General features: G+C 35.3%; 2 protein-coding genes across 3 annotated transcripts in view; both read right to left on the bottom strand.

The window, feature by feature from the left end:
* DIP-epsilon (Dpr-interacting protein epsilon) overlaps positions 1-14077 on the bottom strand; it is an 88521-nt gene that overhangs the window by 52269 nt on the left and 22175 nt on the right. The gene's annotated exons all lie outside the window — the stretch shown is intronic.
* The window catches only part of Dna2 (DNA replication helicase/nuclease 2), a 48714-nt gene that overhangs the window by 20245 nt on the left and 14392 nt on the right, over positions 1-14077 (bottom strand). Inside the window, exon 4 of one of the 2 annotated variants that reach the window (XM_089256788.1) lies at positions 11303-11321. The exons of the other annotated variant lie outside the window; for it this stretch is intronic. Coding sequence (XP_089112914.1) covers positions 11318-11321 — 4 coding nt within the window. The 3' untranslated portion in view covers positions 11303-11317. Of the gene's footprint in view, positions 1-11302; positions 11322-14077 lie in introns of those variants that run through there. 2 annotated transcript variants of the gene reach the window in all.

The raw sequence follows: 14077 nt of genomic DNA, 5'->3' as shown, positions 1-14077 counted from the left end.
AAGAGGTGTTTGTGTGCTCAGCATGCCTCAGCAAATACAAATAAATTAAAAACAAATTTCGAGATTCAAAAAAAAATAAATAAATGAATTGAAGACAATCAAAAGCAAGGGTAACAAAACGTAAGAGACTCGAGTTGAGTCGTGACTTGAGTCAATTTTAAATGAAAAAATATATATAAATTTAATAATTATAGTTGTGCGACTATAACCAATGCCAGTGTATATCTTTGTGCAGCTTTGAGGTAATCAATTGAATGCAATTGCATCTTTACTTTAATTTCAAGTTGTACTTTAAATTAAACATGAATATTCAAGAAAATACTTGATACATAGTTTATGGAATGCAAAAAATGTATCGAAAAATTGCGCACTTCCATCTTTCGTTGAATAAGTCATAAAATATTTCTTGAGTGTTTCAAAGTGCAGAACTTGACCATAAAATAAACATAAAATATTTGATAGAAGGAAGAAAACAAAGCAACAACAAAAATCAAAAATCAAAAACTATTCATAAAATATGCAGAAAATAAACACACATGAAATTGCCTTCAGGTAAATGGCTAAAAGTGCTGTCCAAGCCAAATTCCAAATATGTGATAGAATTTTCAGCAAATATTCACGAAGATTGGCCTGCCAATAGCTGAGGGGACAATAAATGCTGAGGCGAGCAATCACGAGCAAACATAGCTTATGATAATGCCCGAAAAATGTTCAAGTGTTAATATAAAGTCGTAGTCGCCGCCCAACAAAAAGCCAAGGGCTTCGCCCAAGCTGCCTTCCATAGCTTCAGTTGGCCGGCAACATTTTCAATTTCTTTAGAGGAGCGAGAGAATAAGAAGAAAAAAATAGAACTGAATGCAAAATGAAAAATTGTACAAAATATGCATAACGTATGCAAAAATAACAAAAGCCGAACAGAAAGCAAAGCCCACGGCAGGAACATGTTTATGAGTATTTTTAGATGCGTATGCTATGTGTGTGTGTGTTTATTTTTTTTTTCCATATTGAGTGCTGCAGCGTGACGAGATGGGCTCGAATCGATGAGACATATAATAGCTTCATTTATGGCTAAGACATAGAACCAATCTCGTTTATTTTAAATACTAAAATGCATGACTTTGGTGTATTTTATATCAGTGCAAGTTCACAAAAAGAAAGAGAGGAGAAGAAAACTTCTATTCAATCAAATAAAATAATATATTCAACTAAATAAACAAAAACACATTCACTAAAAAAAGAAATGCGTGAATAAACAGTAAATACACAAAATAGAAAGAAAATCATAATATATATATATCATATATCCTACTTATAGTCGTACGGTTACTACCCAGAGCCGTCTTAATGCAATGTTGATCAAAAACCATTTTTTTTTTCTGGAGAAATGCCATTATATTTTATAAAGTACTAACAAACAAAAATAACGATATTTATGTTTTCCAAATAATGGGACAACTCTTATGTTAATTAACTTTTAATGAAAAAAAACTTAAACATTTTGCATTAATATTTTTTTAAGGGCAAATCCCTTTTTTGACTTTTATAATTATTCTACTATGTTCTTGAAAACTTTCGAAACAGACCTCGCTCATAACATCATCACTCATGCTCATGTTGCATGGCCATGCTTTACGGCTTTATGCATAAGTAATATCATGTTAGTGTCAATAGTTGTCAACGAAACGTTGTTGACAGACCCCATCTGCTAAGCTGATGTGACCTACCCAAAAAAAAAAGAGGGGAAAAAATAAGAAATGAACGACCGCCCTCGCACAGTGTGTGAGCTGGTGCTATTTTTTTCTTAGATTTATTTTTTTTTTTTATTTCATTATTATTATTATTATTTTCCTTTTTTTCCTGTGTAATACATTTGTTTCGTGGCACTTCGTTATCGCCATAGACGGCGCCCATCTATGCCGCGTCGCCTCCGCAAGGCTAACACATGCTACACATTGTATTATTTTAGATTGGCATTACTTTTGGGGCCATTGGAGCTGCCTGTGCTAAATACAACGAAGCTCGTTAGTTTTGCTCTCGGCGCTTGGATTCAGTTTTCTTCTTACGTTTTTTTTTCTCCTTTTTTATTATTATTATTTTTTTTTTTTGCGCTGCGTTGCCAACTTCCGGAGGGGCGCCTCACGTTGCTTATGGCGTGTCCTTCAGCCAACGCCTTGGTAGTTACTGTTACGTATACGCCGAGCTGTGCTGATATGAGTGTGTGTGTGTGTGTGTATGTTAGTTGGAGGGCCGCATATGTTACTTTATTGGCATTCAATTTGAGTTATCGCTATTTTTTCCTGTTCATATGCGTTTTTCTTTTTTTTTTTTGCGAGTGAAAATGAATTTTTCTACACTCCTCATAGACTATTGTTGCCGCTGCTGCTGTTGCCGCTGCTGCTGCTGCCGCTGCTGCTGCTGCTGCTACTGGTGATGTGGTTGTTGTTATTGTTGCTTTGAATGCAACTAGCACAAGAGTCTGAGATTTCAACAGCTAGTTTACTTTTATATGTGGGCACGTTTTTGCGCGCCGGACAGAGCAGAGCAGAGCAGACACAAGCACATACTACCACACACTCGACGTATAATCACATTTTATTTGAACTTTTCTTTCGGTTTATTTGATTTTATTTTTATGCCATTTTCTGTTTGGTTTGCCTTCAAGTCTGTTTGGCAGATTTTGTTTTATTTTATTTTGCTTTTCTATATTATTGTTGTGTGCGCTAGGCCAAAAGTTCGTTTTGCTTTCTTTCCGCAAACGCAGAGTTCAAAGTTTATTTATATTGATTGGCTTTTCAGGTCATTTGGGTATAGTGAACGGACGGACGTCTACTAAAAATCATTGTAAATGCTATTTGACTGTTGGATTTGCTTAACATCAAAGCATTGCCACCTGCCACATTTGTTTTAATTGAAAATAACTGACAATCTATCTTCATTTAGTATTTCCCAATTTCAACAGCAAATCAAATTAACATGTTATTCCATCAAAGTGATCAACGATAATGATTTATTTCACTTATTTTCCAATTTTCAATCACACACTCAATCATTTAACAATTAAACCAGAATTTTTAATTAAAATAGCAAACAAAATGTAATTTAATTTAATTTCTGTTTATGATATATTCTAAGTTATTATTAACATAATAAATAATTCTTTAATTTAATCATAACTGAATCAGAAAAATATAATCTTATAGAAGATGGAGAGTAATTTATAATTAGATTTACTTGAAGTAATATAGCTGTTTTCTGAGCTGTCGGCAAGTATTATGCAGGCGATGTCACCCGAATGTAAACAATATTATTTCTTATATTTTTTCCCCCAGCTCAATGTCAATTAAAATTGGTCACAAAATATCTTACATAAATCTGTATTTTTAGCTGTTTTCCTAGTAATTGACAGGGAACATTGTTTCATTTGTTCTTGACACGGATGTCTCTCAAACTGATAGCTGTTCATTTTGCAGCGCTGGAGAGTTGATAAAGTTTTTGTAAAACTCCCAAAGCGCAAACTTGGCTGACACACAGAGAAGTGGTCTCTATGGAGCGTCAATCGTAACGTCCATGAACGCCGAATTTAATTAAATTAACAACGCAAATTGTCAAAAGCAGGCGTTGCAAATGTTGCATGAAGCTCAGGTAGACATGACGCAAAAAAAAAAAAAAATAAAAAAAAAATAAAAAAAATAAAAAACAACAACGACAACAAATAATCAACAGGAACAACATCGTGAACAAGCTTATTAAAAACGTGTCAAAAACATTTTCATAAATATACCAACACGAACTTTTTGCGGCTTGTCAAACTGCCAGTTGCAAGTGTCAAACAAAGTATTTGCAGAAGGGCTGCGAAATCAATAAGCCAAGAAGTTTGCAGCCACCCACGCGAACGCGGCAGGAGCCACGGCTAAGTGTCGATAGGGGTTCGCCGTCCCATGTCCAAGATATTCTATTGGCACGCAACAAGTTTCGCAGAGCATCAAATATGCAAATGAGCTGCCAATGAAAATGTAAACAATTGCCAATGCGAACGAACTGGATATTGATATTGACTACACTTAATTTCAGATTACACTATCCAACAACAAATTTGAAACTTCTTCACAAAAAATTAAAGCTAAAAAAGAGTTAATAGAAAATCTGCATTAATATGATCAAAAACATTTTTAAATATTGCTCGAAGTATTTTTATTATAACTCCAAAAAAATGTTTTCTATGGTTTGCAAACAAACAATTTGTATTTCATTTTATTTTATATTAATTTTTTTATTTTTATTTTTTTAAATTAAATAGTTATCAAACGTAACTAAACCTTAACCTATATTCATTTATTTATTTTGTTTTATAATTTTTTTTATGACTGTTTTCTTTTTGTAAATATTTATTTTCTTGAACAAAAAGAATATTTTTATTGAAAAAGTTTGAAATTATAATAGTGTGATAATATATGAATGTATCGCGCCAGAACTAAGAGAAGGTAACACAGCCCTTAAGATCTACTACTATTATTAAGACACCAATCTATAAATATTTTTAATCAAATAAAAAATATTTTTTTATTACTTCAATATTTTTTTATGTTTTAGCTTTGAGCTTATTATGATTGAAATAAAACATTAAATATAATGAAAACATTAATTTTACGTCTACATTGTGTTATGCTCCTTTTTTTTATTTTATTAGTTAGGTAAAAAGAAAAAAGAAAATACAATAAAACAAATAAATAAAATGAGTTACTGTTGTCTAGTGTAATTTTTCGGTTTTATATTCAACAATAAACTGAGACTGCTGACTGTGCCTAGTTATTCCAGAAAAGGTTTGGCCAGCCAAGTTAAGAGCTCACATAATACTGTAAGTGCCATGAATATAAATTTTGGTTTATTTAAAGTACGCGTTTATCCAAGTGTAAATAAAAATTTATATGATAGCATTTAGGCAAACATTTTTTTTTTATGCTGTTTTGTTTTTGGGTACATTGTCAGGGACCGACATAAAAGCGAACTTTGTACCAATTGGCGATAAGACGTGCACAGCTTTAGTTTTCTCTTGTTCTACGCGAATTCTTTTGCTGAATAACACGCGAGATATCAATAAGCAAGAAAAATAAAATCAATTGTTATGATGCCATAACATATCACGCCCCATCTTCGCTAAGGAAATTCAGCACGTTGCAATGTGTGGCAAAGTTTTTGCCGTTTGTCGGTTAGCGCAAAACTTGCGACCCCTGGGTGGGTGTGCGGGCTCTGTTAAGGTCTAGGCTGGGTAGAGAGGTGGTTGGAGTTGGGGGTTTGGTGAGTTTTTATTTTTCTTCGTTGTGTGCGACTTGGGATAAACAAAGCCATAATTCAAGCAACGTTTACTCGCCTCGCAGCCTCAGACTTGCATAAACAAATTGTGCTCAACTGTGGCTCTAGTTGCTCTCAGGCATGGCGGCTCGTGGGGAGGGGGTTTGGCCATCTTTACTGTCTGGCCATCTGAGAATCTGCGGGAGCATGCTCGTCAAGCTCAGCGTAAACATGATAGATTTATAGTTGGCTCTGTTTCTGTGGTCGCCGCGGCGACAACATTGCAGCAAGTACGCAACGTGTAGCATACTTAATGGGGCTAGTCGGGTTGCCGCCGATGCTTTGCCGCTTCAGCTTCAGCTTAGCTTATCATGGCTCGTAAACACATGGAGTACCCACATAGAGGAAGTACCCACAGAATCGCTGCAATCTCAGCTGTAGCCTCGAGTTAGGGTTTCTCGGCACTTGACTTTGTTTTCGTCAATAAATTTGGGGCAAGTATTCTTTTTTTTTTTTTTTACTTTTGTTTTTTATTTTATTTTTTTTTTTGCCCAGCTCTTTTGCGCCCAGGCTTCTCAGCTGCCATTTGGCAGCTCGGAACAAACCACATGCCGGGCGCCTTTTGGTGTGCCACAGTTCACAGTTTTCTCCCAATTTTTTTTTTTTTTCCTGCACTTTTTTCTCGTGCGGCGTCCGAAAGTAGGCGAGCGTTTCGCAAATTTGCGTTTAAATGGCGTGTTAACATTTAAATGTTATTTTTACGCCCCATAAAATGGCTCCATAAAAACAAGTCGAAAGTATTAAAAAAATAAATAAAAGTTTCCCAACTGCTTTGATATTTACAAGTAGTATTATACAAAGTAAAAGCCAAACGGTTAACCGATTCGCAGCGCTTTTACTGTTTTAAAAACTCAATTGTATGCTATGAAATTAGGTTACCCCAAAACACTTGCGAAAACATATTGACTAATATTTTAATATATTAATATAATATAACGTCCGAAAAGCTATAAATAACCCTAAGTTTACCGTTCAACTGAAGTTGCATATAAATGTAATGATTTTTGTTTGGTATTTAAAGGTGTTCAAGCCAACGAATTAGCCTTAACTATATCGGTACATAATTGAAATAATTTATGAGTATTTTTCCATTATATAAATAGAAAATGGTTGCAGGGAAAACATATTAAAAATAATCAGTCGAAATTAAAATAAATTTGTATTAAATGTATATTTTTGACACACATATATTGAAATGATGCTGATATTATTGAAATAGATGTCTAAACGAAGAGGTATATTATTAACTAAAAACAGGTTATTTATGTATGAAAATGATGTTCAAACTGCATCTACACTTCATAATATTGAATAAATGAATTTGATCGAAATTTGATCTATAATTTAACAAAAATATAATTGATCATAACCTGCTCGTTCTGTGAATGTAACATAAACAAAACATGAAACTTGAGTGAGGGCAGCTGCATGACAAAAGCTGAATGCTACAAGACTCGAGATATTATAAAGATTGTTTAAGTCCTGACTTGATTTAAATCTTCATCCATGAATTTATCAACCAATCGATTTCTATATGTAATACTCGACTTTGATGTCTCCTCGATAACTATTCATCGATTTCGATACTTCGACAAATGTTATCGATCTCAATAACTGTTTATCGATCTCAATCACTATTTATCGATCTCAATAACTGTTTATCGATCTCAATCACTGTTTATCGACATCTATGAAATATGTGGAAATATTGATCGTATTTGCTGGAAACTTGAGTTAAGACAGCTGCATGACAAAAGCTGAATGCTATAAAACTCGATAGAACGTGCACAATAAAACTTGTGGAAATATTGATCGTTCAGAAACAACCATAGCCGCTGTAACTTGATCAGAATTTGCTCGTTAAGGAAAAAAACAAAGTCCAATTAACACCTCAGAAACTGAGGGCCAACTCTGAATGTGACGCAAACAAAGCTTGAAACTTGAGTTAGGGCAACTGCATGACAAAAGCTGACTGCTGCGAGACTCAATGTAAGACTGCATATATTAAAGTTTGTTTAAGCCCTGACTTAACCAATCAATTTCGATGATACTCGATTTCGATGACTCCTCGATAAGTATTTATCGATCTCGATAACTGTGTATCGATCTCGGAAATATTGATCGTATTTGCTTGAAACTTGAGTTAAGCCAGCTGCATGACAAAAGCTGAATGCTACAACACTCGATAGAACGTGCATAATAAAACTTGTGGAAATATTGATCATAATTTGATCGTTCAGAAAATAGCATAGCCCTATGAATGCATCTGAAACTGTGGGTCAACTCCTCTAGGGAATATGACAGAAACAAAACTTGAAACTTGAGTTCGGGTAGCTGCCTGACAAAAGCTGAATGCTACGATACTCGATACAAAGTACATACATTAATGCCAAAGACTGAATAATATGAAGCTTGTGGAAAATGTTATCCTCATATCACGAAATAAAAAGTATAATAGCATAATATGATTCACAGAAATATCATGCTCTTAATTTACGTCTTCTAGCGAATTTATGACAGAAGTTAAGTGCGATGAGACTGCATGACAAAAGCTGCATGATATGACACTGGACGGATGCTATAAATATTAAACATTCAGATCGTGATTATAACATTGAAATGCATGCAAGTGTCTAGTATTTGAAATACGCCTCTTACAAATACTGCTGGAAAAATAATTTGCATTTATGCAGACAATCGACAGTCTGCAAAACAAAAACACTCCGTTTGACAGCTAGAAGGTCCATAACAATGCCACACATACCATGCAAATATATGCTACTAATAGAAATATTTTCATACATCAAGGATAGTAGCTAATTTCTTTGCAGCACACAAAAGTAAATCAAAATTTGAAATTTCGATCACGAACACGTCGTGCTAAATCATGTTTACTTCGTGCCCGAAAAGAAGCACCAACACGATTAACATCAGCTCAGATATCTTATCCTAACCGTATCCATATCCATATCCTTGCCGGCCCCCGCCTGCATCCTGTAAGCATGGTTCCTGCACGACCATTTGGGGTGTATTTGCATTTGCACATAAGTATGCTTTGTTTTATTGCTTATGCAAATTGGCCGACTAATTTTGTAGGGACTCCGAGAGCAAATCCTTTTGCCTCAGTCACTTAGTGAACCTTTTTCCATCGCTAGGCAACTTTATCCAGTTCACTTTTCCTTTTGATTTCATACAGACACAAACAGCGGCAAAGTTGTTCTTTCTCTATTTATTTCGCATCTCTTCTTTTTTTTTTTTCCTTTTTATACCCTGAACCCATTGAAAATGGGAAATCAGGGTATAATGGTTTTGTTAAAATGTATGTAACAGGCAGAAGGAGGCGTGGCAGACCCCACAAAGTATATATATTCTTGATCAGGGCGACGAGCTGAGTCGATTTAGCCCTGTCCGTCTGTCTGTCCGTCCGTCCGTCCGTCCGTCCGTCCGTATGTTTGAACGCGTCGATTTCAGAAGATATAAGAGCTAGAGACTTCAACTTTTTTTTAAAATGTCCGTAAAAACAGCGCGCATATCGAGTTTTTCACTAAAAAACGATAACTCATTCCGATAGTTTTTTATCGATAAAAAACCTTATCAAAGATCACTTAAATAATTATATCTCCTACATCTTTCAAGCTAGAGTCTCCAAATTTAAAACGTATATTAAGATGTATTTTAGACAATTTCGGTTTTTGTTAAACTTTACCCCCCACCCCTTAATCCACCCCCTCACCCTCATCTTTGTAAAAGTCGTATATCAAATACTAGAGACTTGTGCTTCGGTATACACATACATTTAAACATCATGATTACGTTCTGTAAGTTTCATTACGATCGTACGTCTAGAAATTAAATTATTCAACAAATAAGTTCTCATAATATTGCCAACACTGCAGCACAACCCAAGCGCAATAGGCTATAAATTTATAACTCCTACATTTTTAGAGCTATAGTCTCCAAATTTTAAAAGTATATTCCAATGCATTTTATACAATTTCGGTTTTTGTTATATTTTGGATACCGGCTCCAAATTCACCAGAATCCCCAGTGAAGGTCAGATTCTAGTATAGCTAATTGTGAATGATTTGACATGTTTTTTTTTAATGCCAAATATTCAATAGAATATGTAGATCATATGCTGAAAGTTTCATTAAATTCGGTTTAGTCAATCGACGTTAAAAAATAACAAAATGTTTGGCCAATTAACAAACGCACGTGCTGCAGCAACAGCAGTTTTCCAATACGTGTGCACACATACATTCAAACATCTTCTAGCACATTCTTAGAATCACATCAGCAGTTAGTTTCGTTTAGTTCTGCTAGATGGCGTTGCATCACTGAATCTATTTCAGTTTTGACATTGCAAATAAAAACAGAGGAGTGGAGTCATGATAGAGGGCGCGGCGCTCGATCGTGAGGTCTCTGGTTCAAATCCTGCTGGGTGTATTGTAGTTTTCTTTTAATTGCTTCAAAACTTTTATATATTTGATTAAATTTCTCTTATATTTTTTCAAAAATCGAAATTAAAATTTTAACGTTTTTATTAGTTTGGTTGTTCTTGCACATTCTTAAAGTCACATCAGCAGTTAGTTTGACTTAGATTTGGTAGATGGCGCTGTAGCAGTGAATCTATTTCAGTTTTGACATTGAGAACCAACACAGAAGGGTGGCGTCAAGGTAGAAAGCGCGGCGCTTGATCACGAGGTCTCGGGTTCGAACCCAGAGCGTGTCGTTATTCTTTTTTTTAATTGTTTCAACATTTTTATTTATTTAATTAAATGAGTTTTCTATTTAATTTATATTTTTAAATACATCGAAATTGAAATTTGAACCATACTAAATGTGCTTTTCTATTAGTTTGGTTCAGGGTAGTATCTAGTCGAGCGCTCTCGACTAGAGTTTTCTTACTTGTTTTTACTTCACTCTTTACAAAACATCAACTTTTTTTCGCTTAATGCGCTTGAATAAGTTGTTGTTTTTTCTGGCTTTCTTTCTTTATTGTTTCAACATTTTTGTTTTGCTTTCGGAGATTTCTGCACTAAGCAGCATTTGGCAGGTTATTTTGTTTTTGATATGCTCTTAGCCAAAATGCCTTAAGCCAAACTTTGTCGGCACGCATTCACCGCAAACTGATGTCTTCAGTCGCCTCGGGTGCTCAAATCGTCATGAGACGGTATTATGTGTTGACTTAAAAAGAAAGCAAGGTAATTTCATAGATATTTTTCTTGAATGCAAGAGTAAATGTTCTAGATAGGATTCTATTATGAGCAGAAAGACATTTGAGTAGATTTTATAGATAGCTTAATTTTGTTCAATCACAAATTGAATTCGTCTGTGCCTATTGACAGTTCCTTAGACAGCTCCTCTAGAATAATTCTCTGCTGGATTATAAATGTGAATTGATTTTGTAGCCACGCACACTTATTTAAATATACCTGCATTTTAAAGCACAAAAAAGTATGGTGCACGGCGGGTGGCCATCCCATCCAACGTAGTTTTAGTATGTGGCATGGAGCAGAGGTCATGCCTCGTTGCCGCCAAAAGGACTCGACTTGACGCCAAGGTCCTTTATCAAAGCGAAAGTTGGTGCGCAGTTGCAGCAGGGCCAACATACACACATACACCTACACATACACACACCCGCACATTTGTAGATACTCTGGCACTCGCTCGCTTGCAGGTCAATTATCGTGCTTTGCATCGTACGCGCAGCTTACCTATCCTGCAACTGCAATTGCAGCTGTCCCGTCGTTGTTGTTGCTGCTGCTGCTGCTGTTGTTGTTGTTGCGGTTTTGTTGCCGCTGGCGTCTGTGGGTATCTGGTGAAAACCGAAAGCCAAACAAATTTGTAGCTTGAAGTTGGGCCATTGAGTCGCTGGCGCTGTTGCTCTGCTGTTCTGTTGCTCTATTGTTGTTGTTTTTCTCTCACTGTCTGTGCGTCTATTTCGCGGTTTTCGTATGACCTGCGGTTAGCTATTGCAATGAAAAACTTTAGCTCTGTCGCTAATTAGGCATTACATATACACCATGGGTTAAGCATCTTGAAGTGCACTAAATTGCGCTAATCATAAAACATGCAGAGCATTCTGCATTCCCACCGTCACCCCAGAGATTCTCTGCCCAAGCTCCGAAACCACTTCAACTTAGTTGTGTGGCCTTTGTATGCAACGGTTTGTTTCAAGTGTTGCTGCTATGTAAATTATGCCACCAACAGCAACAGCAACAGCAACAGCAACGGCAGCGGCAGCGGCAACAACTTCAACTACTACAACAATTGCCCAAGAATTGTGGCAATGTGCACTCAGCGTCATTTAGTGCCACGCCCACACACACACACACACACACACACACACACACACTTAAGTGACGCCCACATTGTGCGCATTGACGACGCGTGCAACGAAGTGAATGCATAAGTGCAAAAGAAAGAGAAAAGAGGAAAGAGCACGAGCTTGGCAGTGAATTGAAGTGGGTGTGATTAGAGTGCGTCAGTGTGTGTTCGAACACCCCCTCACCCGTCCCCCGTTCCTACTACTCTACACACACATACAAACATAAAGAGACACACATATATGCATAAATATATGTATATGGTATGGCAACATTTCTAGACTTTCGCTTAAGTGGTTCACTATGTTAGCTGAAAATAGCAACAATAGTTGTCTATAAATTGCTTTGTTTACTAGAAATGAGCAAGCATAGAGCACAATGAATGCAGAGTTGTTTGAGCGATTGAGTGAGTGAGTCACTGCCCGAAAATCAGTTTGCAAAACACATAAAACTGTTGAGAAAGTAAACCAAACAGGATATTATTTGTTCTTTGTTACACTTAAAGTGAAATTCCAACATTGACAATTGTATTTGATTTCATAACAAATTTTCATTAAAATTTCAGTGGAAATTCTCTTTTACGTCTAGTTCTCAAAAGGAAGTTTTTTTGTATAACTGCAAATGTGCAACAGATTATTTTTCTAAAGATCTGGGAGATATAATTTTAAAACTGATTTTCGAAAAGTTTTTTAATTAATAACATAATATTGGGAGCAGCTGTCGAACTTTGTAAGCAAACTCGTTATGCATAAATACACGGATCTACAAGTCTCTTGCTGTTATATCTTCTGAGATCGACGCATTCAAACTTACGGAAAGATGGACAAGGCTAAATCGACTCAGCTCGCCGCGCTTTTAATAAAAGACTTACACCCTGATTTTACCTCTTCAATGGAAATATATATACATATATGGGTATCAGAATTTATAAATATTTCAACTACTGTATGAGCTTCAAATTAATTCGTTCCTCATTTTAATTATTTTCAATTTATTTGATTGCGTAAAACCGTAACAAATGTAATTAGGTAAGTCCATATAAGTATATTCTTCGGTGCTCGGTGTTTAGTTTACATAGAGAATGCCTACAAGTAACACTAATATGAGCTGCAACTGGATTATTATTATTTTACTTCATGGAATACTGGCTGTACATTCAAAGAAATAAGTTACATTTGTGCGAATTAATAATAAAATCACTTTTTACAGGATTCACAGGATGAGAAATCAATTCTAGCGAAAATGGATGCACTTATTGAGACTCAATCCGGGCATTACGAAAATAACTTTGAGTTTTCGTATTTTTTCACTGAGTTACTTGTAAGTAGACTTTCGGAAAAGCCAATTTCAGCGAAGCAATCCCAACTTGAAAAATTTGAAACCTATAACAATGTACGATTGGATCTGGAGAAACAGATAGAAAGCCGTGTGAGTCATATAAATTTAAAAATGGCATCACTTCCTCGTGAACATAAGTGCAAGAGGTTTTATTTGCAACAAAAGTTGGAACTCGAAAGGGCATATACAAAGAAAAACTCAGTTAAGCAAAACGTTGTACGTAATAATATAAGGAGTTGTCCATTTAAAAATAATTTCAACGGTCAGACTGACAACAGCATCAGCATTGAAGTCAACAATAATAACAATCACAAATTCATATTTGAAAAAATTGATGCAGAAATTAACTCTGCACTCGGCTACTACCAAAACAACAGAGAATATTCCAAACACTTGAATGATTTATTCATAGCAAAGGAATCTGAAGCGTCGAATTCAGAGAAGTTACTCGCTCTTGAAAAGTTTAAAATATATAACAATCGACGATTGGATCTGGAGAAACAGATAAAAAACCGTGTGACTCATATAAATTTAGAAATGGCATCACTTCCTCATAAACATAAGTGCAAGAGGTTTTATTTGCAACAAAAGTTGGCACTCGAAAGAGCATATACAAAGAAAAACTCAGTTAAGCAAAACGTTGTACGTAAAAATAGAGAGAGTTGCCCATTTAAAAATAATTTCAACGGTCAGACTGACAACAGCATCAGCATTAAAGAAATCAACAATAATAACAATCACAAATTCTTATATGAAAAAATTGATGCAGAAATGAGTTCTTTATTGGGACACTTCCAAAACAACGGAGAATATTCCGATCACGTGAGTGATTTAATCAGAGCAAAGGAAGGGTCGATTTCAGAGAAGTTACTCGCTCTTGAAAAGTTTAAAATATATAACAATCGACGATTGGATCTGGAGAAACAGATAAAAAACCGTGTGACTCATATAAATTTAGAAATGGCATCACTTCCTGATGAACATAAGTGCAAAAGGTTTTATTTGCAACAAAAGTTGGAGCTCGAAAGGGCATATACAAAGGAAAACTCATTTAAGCAAAA

Source organism: Drosophila navojoa, chromosome 3, assembly GCF_054131105.1.
Source record: "Drosophila navojoa isolate 15081-1374.11 chromosome 3, UAZ_NAV_1.0, whole genome shotgun sequence".
Classification (NCBI taxonomy): Eukaryota; Metazoa; Arthropoda; class Insecta; order Diptera; family Drosophilidae; genus Drosophila; species Drosophila navojoa.
The sequence above is the reverse complement of the archived record's forward strand: the minus strand, read 5'-3'. Positions and strand labels throughout refer to the sequence as shown.